The 19,363-nt window shown below is 37.8% G+C and overlaps 1 protein-coding gene across 3 annotated transcripts in view; it reads right to left on the bottom strand.

Annotated features, from left to right (window-relative positions):
• Positions 1-19,363, bottom strand: part of CCDC148 (coiled-coil domain containing 148) — a 302,348-nt gene that overhangs the window by 75,260 nt on the left and 207,725 nt on the right. For all 3 annotated transcript variants that reach the window (XM_010353360.2, XM_010353361.2, XM_010353359.2), the window contains one exon: positions 5,905-6,045. In XM_010353360.2, coding sequence (XP_010351662.1) covers positions 5,905-6,045 — 141 coding nt within the window. The remainder of the gene's footprint in view (positions 1-5,904; positions 6,046-19,363) is intronic.

Genomic DNA, 19,363 nt, shown 5'->3' with positions numbered 1-19,363 from the left:
TGTTATTCATTGACCCCTTTAAATTCAACAATCCTGAAAAAGCAGAGTTTAAAGCCTGGAAATTTTTTTAAAAATTATTCTTCTGTGCTCACTTTTTTCCCCTACTCTTAGCTCTTTAGATCAGTATACTATTAGATTAAAAGACACTGGAGAAGAGATTTTATAATGCCATGATTCATTGCCCTGATAAGAATCTACAAATTCCCACACTGGGAGAATGGCTCAGATCTGAACTGGGGAGGTACTCTGAATTCTCTCCTGTGCAAGAGCTTCTGGAGTCTTCTGAAATAAGAACCTGCATTCTGTTTATGATAGTGTACTGGTTTTTGTTTTACACTATTTCTCCTCTTCTTGGTTCTCTGCAGAAAGCATGTAATTGGGGTACTATGAGATCCCCTGAGGGCGTGGGGGAATACCCAAGTACCAATGCCCTAGCAAAGCCATGCCTTTTGGTATTTACTGGTATGATGTTACAAGAAGTTAAGAATTCACAAAGTGACAGATCCCTCCCCAGAAAAATCTGTAAGGTAAGGCTGAAGGTCACATCAGAGGTATCCTGATATCTTTGAAAATGCTCCCCACCCCTCAATTGTACAAAGTGGCTGGTGTGCAGATTAGGAGTTGGCTAAATTAGAATTTTGAAATGCTAGACCAAGGGGGAGACATATCTTCTTTTTATGTGAGTCTTGCTTAACATCTCCATTTTGGAAGTGAGGCTAGAATCCTTGTGGTGGATTCTGTGGAACTCTAGATGTTGTTGCATCACACAGCAACAACATCTCCTAAACCTCAATAATGCAGAGAATTTTTTCTGTGATTTAAGCTACACAAAGAGACACATCTAGAGAAAGGGTGGTATGGGAGCCAATATTATATGGGGTCCATCGAGCATGGAAATTGTGTTTCTTACAATAGCTCCCAGGGATCATTTATAGAGAGGCATTATCTTTTGATTTTTATCATGACAGCAATTTCAGAAATAGAGAGATGCTCCTGAAAAACATCAATATCATCTAACAACTTAGGAATCAAAACTTTCTTTAAGTCTTAAGATAAAACTATGAAAACTATAACTATTATATTCAGCTTGAGTTTTAAAGCATAGAAGAAAAAGTGATTTAAGGAGCTGGGCATCTAAGGGTAAAATTAGCATCGAATACAAACCAAAATATTATTCCAGTAAATTGGTCATAACAGACACATTGCTGGAAAGAAGAATTAGGAGGAAGATTATCTCTTGTTCAGAAATTGTATGGTGAAGTTTTCACATGGCACAGTTTCTCTGCCTCTACTGCCAGTCTCTGAGGAGAAGGGAAAGCCAGGTAGATGAGACAGCAAAGCAACACCTCTTATGACAACAGGGAGCTGCTGGTGGAATTTTCTGCCAAGCTGCTGTTAAAAGCTGAAGAACCAAAATGTGTCTCCAACAGATAAAATAGTTAAAACAAAGATCATCTAGGTTTGTGGTGAGTATATGTAAAGACAGCTAGAACTTCTGGTCAGTATCTCTGAGTTGACATGGAAATCTCCTTTCCTACCTCAAACATGCAGAAATGCTGGACAAACTATAACACAACTACACACACACATACACACACACACACACACACACACACACACACACACACACCGGCCCACTGTCAAAAACAAAGATGTAACCTAAAGTCAGAGCAGGCAGAGAGAGTTGAAGAAAAAGGACTTGAGGAAAACTGGGACCCAGTATAGGTCTGCATAGCTGGTGGCCGGGCCTTTAACATTTGTCATGGGACCTGTGCTCACAGGAGCTGGAATCAAGCTACTTAAAAATAGCACAAAGTCACATAGGACTTGTCCAGACACAAAATCGGGACTAGATACACCATAATCACTCTCTGCAAAAGTTCTAGGGAGACCAGAGAAGAAAAGGGGTCAAGTGCAGAACCCCAGACCAGTGCTATGCACTAGCCCTAAATCAGATGCACTCTAGGCTCACGGCATAGTGTTCCAAGTCTAGAAACTGATACAAAAATTGTTCCCAGGCCAAAGGGTAAAGTGCATATGACCCTCAACAGAGACACACGTAAGAGCCACCTGTAGAGATGCTCTTGCTACCAGAGAAGCATAATTCATAAGAAACAGTTTAATAACCTTGATTACTTGATCATTTTAAATTTCTGTGACACTACAGATACTACAGGCAAAATTAAAAGGCAAACAACCAACGAGTAAAAATACATGCAACCCATATAGCTATAAAAAGAAATAGAATGTAGAATTTATAAAGAGCTTTTACATATTAATTTAAAAAATGGATTTTAAAAGTATGAATAAATGAGTTACAGAGAAAGAAAACTCTCCAGTAAACATGAAAGATTTTCAGCTTCACAAATGATCATGGAAATACAAATTAAAATATTGATAAGATACTTTTCAAATTTACCAGATTGACAAAAGTCAAAAAGCAAAGTTGTAGTATCTTATAAACCACCCCCCAAAATCTTATAAAGTTGAAAGTATATGAATCTACAACATAGTTATTCCCCTTCTAGGTGCACCCTAGTGAAAGCCTGAATACATGCATCAGTACAAGCTGGCTGCTGCAGCACAGCCTGTAAGAACAAAACGTTGGAAACTTAAATGTCAACCACCAAAGAGAATGGATAAATACTAGCTCACTTCTACTATGGAACACTGTAGCAATTAAAAGGCTGGGCACAGTGGCTCACGCCTGTTATCCCAGCACTTTGGGAAGCTGAGGCAGGCGAACCATCTGAGGTCGGGAGTTTGAGACCAGCCTGACCAGCATGGTGAATCCCCGTCTCTACTAAAAATACAAAAATTAGCCAGGTATAGTGGCGGGCGCCTGTAATCCCAGCTACTCAGGAGGCTGAGGCAACAGAATCTCTTGAATCCTGGAGGCAGAGGTTGCAGTGATCTGAGATCACGCCATTGTACTCCAGCCTGGGCGACAGAGCGAGACACCATTTCAAAAAAAAAAAAAAAAAAAAAGTGAACTAGGCCTATGTGTATTACTAACACCGGTATTTTTTTTTTAAATTTTACTTTAAGTTCTGGGATATATATGCAGGACATACAGGTTTGTTACATAGGTATACGTGTGCCATGGTGGTTTGTTGCACCCATCAACCCATCATCTAGGCTTTAAGCCCTGCATGAATTAGGTATTTGTCCTAATGCTCTCCCTCCCCTTGTCCCCCACCCCCTGAAACACAGACATATTTTTAAAACACTGCAGAATGACACAGCATGATAGTGTTCATGAAAAAATTAAAGTCACAAATTACATGTCAAAATATCTTAAAATCTATATATGGCCTGGAAAGACAGAAGTAAAATTCCTGATCATGATTGTCTCTGTGTAGGAAAGAAGGGAAATGGTACTGAGGAAGGTCTCAGAAGAGGATTTCAACTTTATCTGTAATATTCTCTCCTTTATTTAAATTTTAAAACTCTGAAACAAAATGAAAAATGTTAACATTTTAATGCTAGCCAATGTGTGCTAATGTCTATAATGTATCAATCTCTACTTTAAAAATTATTTTCTAAATGAAAAAGTATTTTAAAAATAAAATAAGTCGTATGCCTTGGTCCTACACAATTGCTAGGGTTTGACCACAAATTTGGCTTAGTTTCCCAAAACATTGTAATGTCCTCTATACTCTATATAAATAGGACAACAAATTTGATAGGGCACTTCTTATAATATCTTTTACTATAAAGGGCAGGACACTTTATACATGTAACACCCTGCATGAAGCTTAGCAAAATGCAACTAGGGATGAAAAAATGCATTCTAGGCATGGAGGCTTTTATGTTTTTTCAACATGTGCTACTTTAATGCTCATAGGTATAGATCTCATCTTGCATTCTAGGATGAGGAGAGGATATTTAATTTACACACATAACTAATGATACTGAAATTCTCCTCAGCCTTCATCTTTTCAGGCCTAAGTGTCCTTGTTTTAAGCTGCATTTAGGTTAGCCCTTTGGGGGCCTCAGCCATTAAAACAGCTTAATTCTTCCTTCCGTTACTCTGTTTGGTTTTTGTTGTAGTGTTTATGAGCCAATTGTCAGCCCCATCTGCAAGCTCAGGAAACTCTCTCTCTCATCTATTAAATGTCTTTCTCTCACTTACAGAAATCTTACAAACTAGTGATGTCCCCCCATCCTCTCCTGTGTAGCCATGCCAATTCCTCAACCCAAACTGAATTCGCACAATTAATTGTACCAACTCCATTCTCAATACTTGAGTTGATTTGATTTAAATGGCTTTACCTGTCTTTGTAAACCCCCAGTAAATGAAACTGTTTGCAAATCTCTTCATATGACATTTAAGTTGACAACGCATGCAAACAAGTGCCTACAAATATACCACCTTTTGTGGTCATGCTAATTCACAGTGAGAAAATGCTTCGAGGGCCCAGGTAGAAGGATATGCTTTTCACATGCTGTACTTCCATATCAGTAAATAATTGGTAAGTTCCCCCACTCCAGAGATACATAGCTCACTTACATTATTTGAAACATGATCAATATTTATGAGTTTTGGAGGTACATGTAATTATTCCCTTTAATCATCAACTCTCTTGATAGGGACTTGATAAAACCACCCTATTTACTTCCTTAGAAGCAGAAATAAAATTCATTTTTGAATTAAAATAAGCACTGTGAAGTCTATCTTCTTGGCAGCTGACTTTGTCAAATGATCATATAACTTCTATGTATGCTGTTTTCCACACATGCTGCCTCTACACCAATTTGCTGATTCAAAATCACAAAACAAATCAATAACAATGACAACCGAAGTCTAATAAAATGTGGAAAAACTGGCTTATGGCTTTAAAATACATAGTTCCTTTACCCCACATATTCAACTTGGAAGGAACAACTTCTAGGCATGAGCTTCTTTGACTTAGTTGGTCACATAGCGCAAAATGTCAACTATGTTCACAAAAAGGAAAAGTTTGTCCACCAATGACCATAAATTAATTAATCATTCTTAGCACTGTAAGCAGCTTTTCCAAAGAAAAGATTTTTTTACACCATATAGATCAAATCAAAACAGGTGTGTAAGTTAAAGCCATTTCCTTTTATTCTGCTGATCACAAATTAATTGACTTTTTGTGAATTATTTCTACAGAGACTAGCCACTCAATTTAAAAAATGGTTAATATATCTGATTAAATGTGTAACAAAAATATTTTTATGGCAAATTTCATAATTTTTGTTGTGGGAAAAAACATAAATGCCTAAATAAGTATCTCATACATATATTTAAAACAACAACAACCCTTAAGTGTATTCTATCTTCCATGGAGAATCAACAATCATTTCTTTTGGTGCATAGTTTTAAGATTGTGCAACAAATGTTTACTCAAAAGAGGAATGATGAATTTGTGTTAGTAATCGAGAAACAAAACCACCTAATACATAGCCAAGAAGTAAACTCTTTAAAGGGCATTTTGACTTTCCATGAATTGCACTGCCTCTAGTATAATATATTCTACCAACAAGGATGTTTTTGGCAATTATTTACCACATTGCCATCAACCAAGACACTATCCCAGCACCCTCTCATTTTTTGCCACGTCCCTACTTATTACAGGATTTAACAACCTTCACAAACCTTGTTTTTTTGTTGTTGTTGTTTTGGTTTTTAACCTACAGCACCTCTTCTAATCACAGGTACCTGTGCTCACACAAATCAACAAAGTGGGTTCTCCTCCTTGTCAACAAATCTTTGAAGCTCAAATAAACTTTTCATTAGGAGTAACATTCCACTAGATCTTTATGAATGTTCTCAGAACTGCTTATGAGAATTTCATGCCAAACATCAAGACCAAAAAACTCAATCAGGCCAGTAGGCATTCATGCACACATTCATATTGACAATAGATTTTATACTTTTTTTTTCTTCTCTGCCCTTTGCAACAATTCCTTCTTCTTCCACAATTTCTCTTTCTCCTCTTCCTTTTCTCTTCTTCTGGCAGAAATTTCCATTTCCAGTCTTGCTACCTCTTCCTGGTGGGCTCGCCATTGAAGAACCTGAAATAAATAGAAAAACTTCATTCCAGTAACTATGTACACTGAAGTTATTTCACAAGTCATAATAAGACTAGGCTCTATATAAAGCAGATGTCAATTTTTTCCCAAATAAATGTTTAAATTCTATGTGCACATGACCGTGTGATGTATCTGTGAAACGTGTGTGTGTGCGGGTTAAAAGGAAAAAGCAACTTTAAAATCATGTCATTCAGGAATTCTTCACCTGGATTCATGGAGTGGGGTTCCTAAAGAGTCTATGGTTTAACTCCAAAGAATCTGTATATTCCCACAAATAGTAAGTAAAAATTTCTCGTTTTGCCCATTTTTTTTTTCTCCAGAGGTTAAACAACTTTCAAAAATTCTCAATCCTAAAATGCTTAAAAGTTTAAGAATCTCTGCTATATTTCAGCTTTCTTGTTTTATAAGAATGGAAAACAGGCCTGAGTTAAGATGAAAAACCACTGTAAGACACTTAGAACAACTTTCTGGGTACCAGTATGTGTTATTGGTAGAAGTATACTTGCTACAGCCTTTCTGTTGGGTATTAGGTTATATGTAAATATGTGGCACAATATAAAAAATGCATAGCCTTGATCCACAACCCTATTTCCAGAATATTATTTAAAGAAGACAATTAACTGGACAAGTGCACAAAAATGTACCCACAGGAGTGTGCACTACAGTGCTGTTTAAAACAGAAAAATCGAGAAAGTCTAAAGTCTGGCAAGGAGATGGCTTAAATCAATTATGGTACTTTTATACAATGACTGCCATTAAAAGATGATGCCATAACTCCATACTCATTGAAATAGAAAATATCCACAATATATTATTAGATGCAGAAAAGCAGATACAAAGCCACATTTGCGGTAGATCTCATTAATGTAAAATATCAACTATGTATCTATGCATAGAAAGAGATTTGGAAGGGGACTTACCAAATAACAATATTGGTTATCTCTGAATAGAATCATTTCCTGGGATTTAAAAAAATTATTCTTTAAACCTTTCTGTGCTGGGTGACATTTTTTCAATAAGTATTTATTATCCTTGTAAGCAGGAAACCAATGAAACTAATGAAATAAAAACAAATACTTATCTGATCCATGTATATATCTGGCTAAGGAAGCAGACAGCAGGGAAATGTAGAGGTATGAAAAATTCTTTTTATATTAGCATTCCCAATTAAATACTTCATTTCTTACGTATTTCATGTAAGCATCATTTATTAATGGTAATATATATGATGAAAATTAAATAAAATAATGTCATACAAATACAATTAAAGTGAGTCTAAACAATTAAGTTCATTTTGCAAAATTTTCATTTTCTAAAGCAATATTTTGCCTTGTTTATCAAAATAACCCAGGAAATTTCTACTCCTGGTTTTTAAACATCATTCAGTTTAGCCCACTTACTGCTTATCCTGTCCATCATATTGACCTTTTTCTTGGGAACCCCATTCTCAGAATACATCATCCCTGCTTCTGTGCTGACCTGCTTTCAAACCTTTCCTTTCTGTAATTTATCTTCCATCTTTCACTTGCTACAATTAAAATCAGTGTTCTGTCATCCCATCAAATATTACTAGTGATCTCCCTCTGAAATGCCCAAAAGATAGTTCTCTGTTCTCCATTCCTTGACCTCATGGTGATGGCTGACCCTGTTGACTATTGTTTTATGCTTAAAACTCTTTCCTGCCCCAGGTCATGACATTTCTCTCCCCTGTTTCTCTACCAACAGATACTGCTCTCTTCTTCCTGTTTCCTGTGTCTACCTTATAATCCCAACCCTACATTATCCTCTCATTAACCTCCAACCTCTCTATCTATGTTCATTATCTGATGTGCTCATCCCCTTCTAGGAGTTCATTCTATGTTTCTGACTACAAAATTTATATTATCCGCTCTATCTTTTTGTCTGCAATTCAATCCTATATTAACAAATTCTTTTAAGACTTAGCTATTTGTATGTGCACTTAAAATTCAACATTTCCAAAATTAAATTCAACTTCTTTAACTTTGCCACAGCTTCACATCAAACCCTGTGCACCTGCTTCTCCTTTCCAAATATCCTGGTTTGGTCTGTGGAACCGCAAGTCACCATGTAGTTTGGATTTTTTTATTACTATGTATACACATCAACATGACTGTCTCTTTACATTTTATATCTGACTTGGAAGCTCATAAATTTCCTAAGCTCAGATGAATTTTTATTTATGACAAACTAATTTCCAAATCATTGAGCTTGGTTGTAGTTGCCTAGTCCATCCAAAGTCTTTCTGCCAAAAGTATTTAGAACAAGATCAGAAAGCTCAAAAGGATGATGTCAACTGATCAATATAGAATCTAAATAATTTAGTTTTCTCACTACCAACAAATGCCCCCCTTTGATGTTGCTAATACATAATCTCTAAGTAGTGTTCTTCCTCTGCCTTCCCTTATATGGCCATTCCTATTCTTAGCTCATGGAGTGACTCAAAGTACCCCCTGCTTGGAATGCCCTCAGATTTCCTCTTCTTCATAAAATACTCATGGTCCACATCTTCCTTGAAACATTCTACTGCCCATGCTTATCTCTCTTGTCTTATTTCACTGACCATACCATAACTGCTCTCTGAGTATGTTAAATATATTGTTGGTTTCCACTTAGAGCACAGTCCATGCATTTGCCTTCCCCTTATACTGCCTAGCAGAGTACTGGTGCATCATAGGTGCTCAATAATTAACTTTTATTCAATCCATCAAAATGAATATTTTAAATGAAGCTGGATAAATAAGAAAAAATTTTGGTATTAGAATATACCACTTTGCAACAACTACTGTAATAATGGATCCTAGTTAATGATCATCAATGGCTGCTAAAAACTTCATATTAACAATTAATGGAAAACTTTATAATGAATGGATCAAGCTGGAAACAAACACATGGAATAATCTTAACATCACAGAGGAACAAGCAGACATTGTTCCTTCTAATGGAAGCATACAGCATTCCCATGAATTATTCTCGCCAAAAAACTAAACAGAATCTGATCAAAGCCCTAGACCTACCTATCAGGTTACAGGAAATTCAGCCAACAGAGAAACACATTATGCAATAGTATATGGGAACACAATCCACAAAATTAAAATTTGTGAACACTCAAAGAACTTTAACAAATTACAAGGAAAAAATGAGGGAAGAACTATGAATTGAAAGAGATTTAATAAACATATTAGCCAAATGCAATACGTGGTTTATATTTGGATTCTGATGTAAATAAACCAATGTAAAAAGAAATTATGGGGGGCGGAGCAAGATGGCCGAATAGGAACAACTCCAGTCTCCAACTCCCAGCGCGAGCGACACAGAAGACCGGTGATTTCTGCATTTTCAACTGAGGTACTGGGGTCATCTCACTAGGGAGTGCCGGACAATCGGTGCTGGTCAGCTGCTGCAGCCTGACCAGCCAGAGCTGAAGCAGGGCGAGGCATCGCCTCACCTGGAAGCGCAAGGGGGAAGGGGATCCGTTTTCCTAGCCAGGGGAACTGAGACACACAACACCTGGAAAATCGGGTAACTCCCACCCCAATACTGCGCTGTAAGCATACAGGCATTCCAGGAGAATATATCCCACACCTGGCCGGGAGGGTCCCACGCCCACGAAGCCTCCCTCACTGCTAACACAGCAGTCTGCCGCGATCTATCCGCAAGGCAGCAGCGAGGCTGGGGGAGGGGCGCCCGCCATTGCTGAGGCTTAAGTAGGTAAACAAAGCCGCTGGGAAGCTCCAACTGGGTGGAGCTCACAGCAGCTCAAGGAAGCCTGCCTGTCTCTGTAGTCTCCACCTCTGGGGACAGCGCACAGCTGAAGACCAACAGGGGAAGTAGCGGGAGCCGGTGCAGACGCGAACGACTCTGTCTGACAGCTTTGGGGAGAGCCGCGGATCTCCCAACGCGGAGGTTGAGATCTGAGAACGGACAGACTGCCTGCTCAGGTGTGTCCCTGACCCCTGAGTAGCCTAGCTGGGAGAAATCCCCCACTAGGGGCAGTCTGACACCCCACACCTCACAGGGTGGAGTACACCCCTGAGAGGACACTTCCAAAGGAAGAATCAGACAGGTACACTCGCTGTTCAGCAATATTCTATCTTCGGCAACCTCTGCTGCTGATACCCAGGCAAACAGGGTCTGGAGTGGACCTCAAGCAATCTCCAACAGACCAACAGAGAGTCCTTCTGACTGTCAGAAGGAAAACTATCAAACAGGAAGGACACCTATACCAAAACCCCATCAGTTCGTCACCACCATCAAAGACCAGAGACAGATAAAACCACAAAGATGGGGAAGAAGCAGGGCAGAAAAGCTGGAAATTCAAAAAATAAGAGCGCATCTCCCCCTGCAAAGGAGCGCAGCCCATCGCCAGCAACGGATCAAAGCTGGTCAGAGAATGACTTGGACGAGAGGAGAGAAGAAGGCTTCAGTCCATCAAACTTATCAGAGCTAAAGGAGGAATTACGTACCCAGCGCAAAGAAACTAAAAATCTTGAAAAAAGAGTGGAAGAATTGACAGCTAGACTCATTAATGCAGAGAAGATCATAAACGAAATGACAGAGATGAAAACCATGACACGAGAAATACGTGACAAATGCACAAGCTTCAGTAACCGACTCGATCAACCGGAAGAAAGAGTATCAGCGATTGAAGATCAAATGAATGAAATGAAGCGAGAAGAGAAACCAAAAGAAAAAAGAAGAAAAAGAAATGAGCAAAGCCTGCAAGAAGTATGGGATTACGTAAAAAGACCAAATCTACGTCTGATTGGGGTGCCTGAAAGTGAGGGGGAAAATGGAACCAAGTTGGAAAACACTCTTCAGGATATCATCCAGGAGAACTTCCCCAACCTAGTAGGGCAGGCCAACATTCAAATTCAGGAAATACAGAGAACGCCACAAAGATACTCCTCCAGAAGAGCAACTCCAAGACACATAATTGCCAGATTCACCAAAGTTGAAATGAAGGAAAAAATCTCAAGGGCAGCCAGAGAGAAAGGTCGGGTCACCCACAAAGGGAAGCCCATCAGACTAACAGCAGATCTCTCGGCAGAAACTCTACAAGCCAGAAGAGAGTGGGGGCCAATATTCAACGTTCTTAAAGAAAAGAATTTTAAACCCAGAATTTCATATCCAGCCAAACTAAGTTTCATAAGTGAAGGAGAAATAAAATCCTTTACAGATAAGCAAATGCTTAGAGATTTTGTCACCACCAGGCCTGCCTTACAAGAGACCCTGAAGGAAGCCCTAAACATGGAAAGGAACAACCGGTACCAGCCATCGCAAAAACTTGGCAAAATGTAAAGACCATCGAGGCTAGGAAGAAACTGCATCAACTAACGAGCAAAATAACCAGTTAATATCATAATGGCAGGATCAAGTTCACACATAACAATATTAACCTTAAATGTTAATGGACTAAATGCTCCAATTAAAAGACACAGACTGGCAAACTGGATAAAGAGTCAAGACCCATCAGTCTGCTGTATTCAGGAGACCCATCTCACATGCAGAGACATACATAGGCTCAAAATAAAGGGATGGAGGAAGATCTACCAAGCAAATGGAGAACAAAAAAAAGCAGGGGTTGCAATCCTAGTCTCTGATAAAACAGACTTTAAACCATCAAAGATCAAAAGAGACAAAGAAGGCCATTACATAATGGTAAAGGGATCAATTCAACAGGAAGAGCTAACTCTCCTAAATATATATGCACCCAATACAGGAGCACCCAGATTCATAAAGCAAGTCCTTAGAGACTTACAAAGAGACTTAGACTCCCATACAATAATAATGGGGGACTTCAACACTCCGCTGTCAACATTAGACAGATCAACGAGACAGAAAGTTAACAAGGATATCCAGGAATTGAACTCATCTCTGCACCAAGCAGACCTAATAGACATCTATAGAACTCTCCACCCCAAATCAACAGAATATACATTCTTCTCAGCACCACATCGCACTTATTCCAAAATTGACCACATAATTGGAAGTAAAGTACTCCTCAGCAAATGTAAAAGAACAGAAATTATAACAAACTGTCTCTCAGACCACAGTGCAATCAAACTAGAACTCAGGACTAAGAAACTCAATCAAAACCGCTCAACTACATGGAAACTGAACAACCTGCTCCTGAATGACTACTGGGTACATAACGAAATGAAAGCGGAAATAAAGATGTTCTTTGAAACCAATGAGAACAAAGATACAACATACCAGAATCTCTGGGACACATTTAAAGCAGTGTGTAGAGGGAAATTTATAGCACTAAATGCCCACAAGAGAAAGCAGGAAAGATCTAAAATTGACACTCTAACATCACAATTAAAAGAACTAGAGAGGCAAGAGCAATCACATTCAAAAGCTAGCAGAAGGCAAGAAATAACTAAGATCAGAGCAGAACTGAAGGAGATAGAGACACAAAAAACCCTCCAAAAAATCAATGAATCCAGGAGTTGGTTTTTTGAAAAGATCAACAAAATTGACAGACCGCTAGCAAGGCTAATAAAGAAAAAAAGAGAGAGGAATCAAATAGATGCAATAAAAAATGATAAAGGGGATATCACCACTGACCCCACAGAAATACAAACTACCATCAGAGAATACTATAAACGCCTCTACGCAAATCAACTAGAAAATCTAGAAGAAATGGATAATTTCCTGGACACTTACACTCTCCCAAGGCTAAACCAGGAAGAAGTTGAATCCCTGAATAGACCAATAGCAGGCTCTGAAATTGAGGCAACAATTAATAGCCTACCCACCAAAAAAAGTCCAGGACCAGATGGATTCACAGCTGAATTCTACCAGAGGTACAAGGAGGAGCTGGTACCATTCCTTCTGAAACTATTCCAATCAATAGAAAAAGAGGGAATCCTCCCTAACTCATTTTATGAGGCCAACATCATCCTGATACCAAAGCCTGGCAGAGACACAACAAAAAAAGAGAATTTTAGACCAATATCCCTGATGAACATTGATGCAAAAATCCTCAATAAAATACTGGCAAACCGGATTCAGCAGCACATCAAAAAGCTTATCCACCATGATCAAGTGGGCTTCATCCCTGGGATGCAAGGCTGGTTCAACATTCGCAAATCAATAAACGTAATCCAGCATATAAACAGAACCAAAGACAAGAACCACATGATTGTCTCAATAGATGCAGAAAAGGCTTTTGACAAAATTCAACAGCCCTTCATGCTAAAAACGCTCAATAAATTCGGTATTGATGGAACGTACCTCAAAATAATAAGAGCTATTTATGACAAACCCACAGCTAATATCATACTGAATGGGCAAAAACTGGAAAAATTCCCTTTGAAAACTGGCACAAGACAGGGATGCCCTCTCTCACCACTCCTATTCAACATAGTGTTGGAAGTTCTGGCTAGGGCAATCAGGCAAGAGAAAGAAATCAAGGGTATCCAGTTAGGAAAAGAAGAAGTCAAATTGTCCCTGTTTGCAGATGACATGATTGTATATTTAGAAAACCCCATCGTCTCAGCCCAAAATCTCCTTAAGCTGATAAGCAACTTCAGCAAAGTCTCAGGATACAAAATTAATGTGCAAAAATCACAAGCATTCTTATACACCAGCAACAGACAAGCAGAGAGCCAAATCAGGAATGAACTTCCATTCACAATTGCTTCAAAGAGAATAAAATACCTAGGAATCCAGCTTACAAGGGATGTAAAGGACCTCTTCAAGGAGAACTACAAACCACTGCTCAGTGAAATCAAAGAGGACACAAACAAATGGAAGAACATACCATGCTCATGGATAGGAAGAATCAATATCGTGAAAATGGCCATACTCCCCAAGGTTATTTATAGATTCAATGCCATCCCCATCAAGCTACCAATGACTTTCTTCACAGAATTGGAAAACACTGCTTTAAAGTTCATATGGAACCAAAAAAGAGCCCGCATTGCCAAGACAATCCTAAGTCAAAAGGACAAAGCTGGAGGCGTCACGCTACCTGACTTCAAACTATACTAGAAGGCTACAGTAACCAAAACAGCATGGTACTGGTACCAAAACAGAGATATAGACCAATGGAACAGAACAGAGTCCTCAGAAATAATACCGCACATCTACAGCCATCTGATCTTTGACAAACCTGAGAGAAACAAGAAATGGGGAAAGGATTCCCTATTTAATAAATGGTGCTGGGAAAATTGGCTAGCCATAAGTAGAAAGCTGAAACTGGATCCTTTCCTTACCCCTTATACGAAGATTAATTCAAGATGGATTAGAGACTTAAATGTTAGACCTAATACCATAAAAACCCTAGAAGAAAATCTAGGTAGTACCATTCAGGACATAGGCATGGGCAAGGACTTCATGTCTAAAACACCAAAAGCAACGGCAGCAAAAGCCAAAATTGACAAATGGGATCTCATTAAACTAAAGAGCTTTTGCACAGCAAAAGAAACTACCATCAGAGTGAACAGGCAACCTACAGAATGGGAGAAAATTTTTGCAACCTACTCATCTGACAAAGGGCTAATATCCAGAATCTACAAAGAACTCAAACAAATATACGAGAAAAAAACAAACAACCCCATCAAAAAGTGGGGAAAGGATATGAACAGACATTTCTCAAAAGAAGATATTCATACAGCCAACAGACACATGAAAAAATGCTCATCATCACTGGCCATCAGAGAAATGCAAATCAAAACCACAATGAGATACCATCTCACACCAGTTAGAATGGCAATCATTAAGAAGTCAGGAAACAACAGGTGTTGGAGAGGATGTGGAGAAATAGGAACACTTTTACACTGTTGGTGGGATTGTAAACTAGTTCAACCATTATGGAAAACAGTATGGCAATTCCTCAAGGATCTAGAACTAGATGTACCATATGACCCAGCCATCCCACTACTGGGTATATACCCAAAGGATTATAAATTAGTCTACTACAAAGACACATGTACACGTATGTTTATTGCGGCACTATTCACAATAGCAAAGACTTGGAATCAACCCAAATGTCCATCTGTGACAGACTGGATTAAGAAAATGTGGCACATATACACCATGGAATACTATGCAGCCATAAAAAAGGATGAGTTTGCGTCCTTTGTAGGGACATGGATGCAGCTGGAAACCATCATTCTTAGCAAACTATCACAAGAAGAGAAAACCAAACACCGCATGTTCTCACTCATAGGTGGGAACTGAACAATGAGATCACTTGGACTCGGGAAGGGGAACATCACACACTGGGGTCTATCATGGGGAGGGGGGAGGGGGGAGGAGGGAGGGATTGCATTGGGGAGTTATACATGATATAAATGATGAATTGATGGGTGCTGACGAGTTGATGGGTGCAGCACACCAACATGGCATAAGTATACATATGTAACAAACCTGCACGTTATGCCCATGTACCCTAGAACTTAAAGTATAATAAAAAAAAAAAAAAAAAAAAAAAAAAAAAAAAAAAAAAAGAAATTATGAGATAATTAGAGCTATTTCAATACTGATTAGTTAGCTGATGCTATTGGTTAGTTGATGCTATTAAGGAAATATTGTTAAAGTTTTTAGGTATGATAATAGTATGGTTATGTTTTATAACTTTAGAGATCTAGACTTTAATTTTAAAGCTAGATACTTAATACTAACAGATTACACGGTGCTTGTGATTCTTACTACTATTTCAAGGGGCGGGAGGGAGTAGGTAAGAATACAGATAAAACAAATGTGACTAATGAATGGATAATGGTTGAAGTCAGGTGTTGATAGACTTTTATAGGTTTTAAAAATTTTCCATACTAAAAAAGTATTGAAAAACAAAATAAACTGTAAAATATAATGCATATGCAAAGAGATTTATATAATAAAATACTGTAGTCTCAAGGTTCTGTGGCAAGGCCGAGACGGGCGGATCACGAGGTCAAGAGATCGAGACCATCCTGGCTAACATGGCGAAACCCTGTCTCTACTAAAAAATACAAAAACTAGCCGGGTGAGGTGGCGGATGCCTGTAGTCCCAGCTACTCGGGAGGCTGAGGCAGGAGAATGGCGTGAACCTGGAAGGCGGAGCTTGCAGTGAGCTGAGATCCGGCCACTGCGCTCTAGCCTGGGCAACAGAGCAAGACTCCGTCTCAAAAAAAAAAAAAAAAAAAAAAAGGGGGGGGTTCTGAGGAAGTAGGAAGGAAGATTTGTAATACACTGAAATAGTGAAAAGAAAAATTCAGCCTTTCTGAGCACTGAGACTATTTTTTATAAATTTTAATGGAAATAAGTTAGGACTTTAGAACTACTCTTCTCATTTTTTTATTTAAAACTAATGGGAACCATCACTGAATGACCTTTGCATATTATATGATGTCCTATGATTTAAAGAAGCAAAACCATAAATCAAAATCTATAAATGGAAAAGATTTCTGTTTCCTAAGGCAAGTACAGCAAGAGAATAACTAGACCAATCAAACTGGTACAACCAGTTTACTCACCAATTTATTTAATTTACCATTCCCTGTCTTTGGCAAGTCTAAATGATGCTTCTTTACTCCAAAAAAAAAAAAAAAAAAAAAAAAAAAAAGTGATAAAGTTATGTTGATTTTTAAACAGTGATGTACACACCAGAAAATCCTGAAACAGCTGCAAATTCAACAACCAAAAGTCAATAGTTTGTAGATCTTAAGTAATATAAGAAAAAAAGAAAAGAAATGCTGTAAAAAACAAAACAAAAAAAAAAAAAACAAAAACACCCTAGAGCAAAGCTTCAGCCTTCAGAAACTAAATTGTTTCTACTTAATATTGGAATCATAGGGATGGTCAGGAACTCATAGAATTTTACCGGAAGTCAATAATTCACAGCATTATTTCTAATTATAATGCTACCAGGAAAAAAAGAGGGGGTAAAGGAAAGAAGGTTGTCAGAAGCTAGAGTGGTGAGATCTTGACAATGAGAAACAGACTCAGCAGCAATTGGTATGTAAGCAATAAGGCAAAACAGCTTTTCAGAATGCACCCTAGATAAGATGAAGAATCTGGTGGCCATTGAAATAATCCTTATCCAATGGATCCTCACAGAGATAGTCAAGGGATGTGAATGGCTCCCATGTGGAGAGAATGACAAACAATTATGGTATTTTCAAGACGCCTAAGGATAAGAAAGCTGGCAGGTGGGCAAAGGAATCAATACTAGTACAATAGACTAAAGCACAGAAGACTCTGAGTGAACAGTGAGGAAAAGGAAAAATAGCACAGAAGAACATTTTAGTAGTTTTATTTTAAAGGCTTTGCTAATTATATAGCTTTAAAGAGAGTATGTGAACATATAACCATGTAACAATAATAATCACAAAAGAACATTACCACAGTGGCAGCCAGGAGTGTGTGTTATAGGAAAGTATTATTTAGACTACTAACTACAGGGCATTTTTCCAGGTTTTAATTAATACTTTGCTTAATATGCCTACCAATGGTCGCCTTTGATTAAGACCTTAACCTAACAGAGGATAAATGACATTTAAAATATGTTTGTCTACTGCAAATTAATGGTTTAAAATGAAAATGGATAGTAGCATTACGTATACTCCTCACTCTTAATGTACAGTAAAATGGTTCAACTGAAATTAATAAGCACACATTCTCAGAAAGAACAAAGTAGTAGAAAAACAAAAATGAATTCCATGAAAACTTCAAAGGTAATGATTGAAATTAACATCAATGAAACAATATTAACACAATTTTACATCAAAGTTGAGAGCTTTGAAAACAATTTATTATAAGTGTCAGTATGGCATAAAGGAAATGAAAAATGAACATCTGCTTTTGAGACCCATCTTTGCCACCAACAAACAATATTGTTACTTTGAGCAAATGGCTCATTCAGTTATTTCATGTGTTAAAGGGAAGGACTGTATCAGGTCACCACTATAGTTCACTTAAGTTCTATTACTCTGATTCTATATTTTCCTTAGATAGACAGATTGTAATATACTATATGCTCTGCATTTTTCTTCTCCAAGCAAAGCTGACTTCAATGAAAAACATCAGTATTTTGTAAACCTTTTAAATAATAACAATTAAACATTAATATTATATTCTATTGGCCATATTTATGGAAACAGTGTGTGATGTGGTTGTTTTATATGGAAAATCAAAAGAAAGGTACCATCTGAGCAGTGCCTATAACTGACAATAATGAAATACAAAAAATTGCCATTTACGAGAGATTATTCTGTGCCAGGCTAATGTTTATTAAGATGTTAAACACATGGTATGATGTAATCCTTGAAACAGGCAAACCTGTCTACTTCACACTTCATCTGCCTAACTTCTACTTATCCTACTCAAGTCTTGGCTCAGATGCCATTTGCTCCAGGAAGCCTTTCCTAACCCACCATGCCCAGATCACATACCTCTCTACTTCTGTAGCACATTGTCCCTATTCTATTACAGCATGTATCAAGTGTTTGGAATGACCTAAGGGACTGCAAACTTCATAAGGGCAGGGACCAGCTCTGTCTTATTCATAGGTTGTCTCCAAGGATTAGCACAGCATCTGCCACTCAGTAAGGGTTCAATAAGTACTTGTTGGGTGACTGCATGGACAATATCCTGAAGTTAGATGGACAATATTTTTCTCTTCTGCCTCTTGCATTGGTCTTTAAAAAGAAAAAGTCTCCCATCACACATGCTACCATTTTCCAACTCCCCCACCATGGGACTTCTGATCCCTTCTTTCCTCAGTCCTAGCTGTTTCACTGCTTCCTAAGCTTCATTTATGCATATCTGATGGGGAAAATAATCAGAAAACTTGTCAGGATTTTCAGCAACTAATTTATATGTCCATCAAGATTAGAGGACATGTGTAAAAATTAGCAAACAAATCCCTTTCTCTGTCTTCTTCCTAAATGTTACTATAAGCTTCTAAATTCAGTTCAGCTGAGAAAACTTTAAATTTTCATTTATTAAATCTTTAACAGTCTGATAGCTCCATTAAATATTTTTCCAATGTACCACTGTTTTTCAATATTACCTACCTAAGCTTTTTAAACTTATGTATTTCGTTTATGTTTAAACTTTGCTCATGAAATACAGTACCTGTGATTTTGCATGTTTTTAAAACTTTCTATTCTCCATTTGGCATTTCTGCTTAGCAGAAAAATTTTGTTTTTATTCTTGGCTTCACAATTATTCCTTGGTTTCTTAGGTAACTTCATAAGTTCATTTTTTTATCACCTCTCTTTGATAACTGCTTTTCATTTTCTGTGGCCTTTTATTAGTCTTTCTCAGATTCTCAAAGATAATGCAC

Source organism: Rhinopithecus roxellana, chromosome 14, assembly GCF_007565055.1.
Source record: "Rhinopithecus roxellana isolate Shanxi Qingling chromosome 14, ASM756505v1, whole genome shotgun sequence".
NCBI lineage: Eukaryota > Metazoa > Chordata > Mammalia > Primates > Cercopithecidae > Rhinopithecus > Rhinopithecus roxellana.
This window is presented reverse-complemented; position numbering and strand designations above follow the sequence as displayed.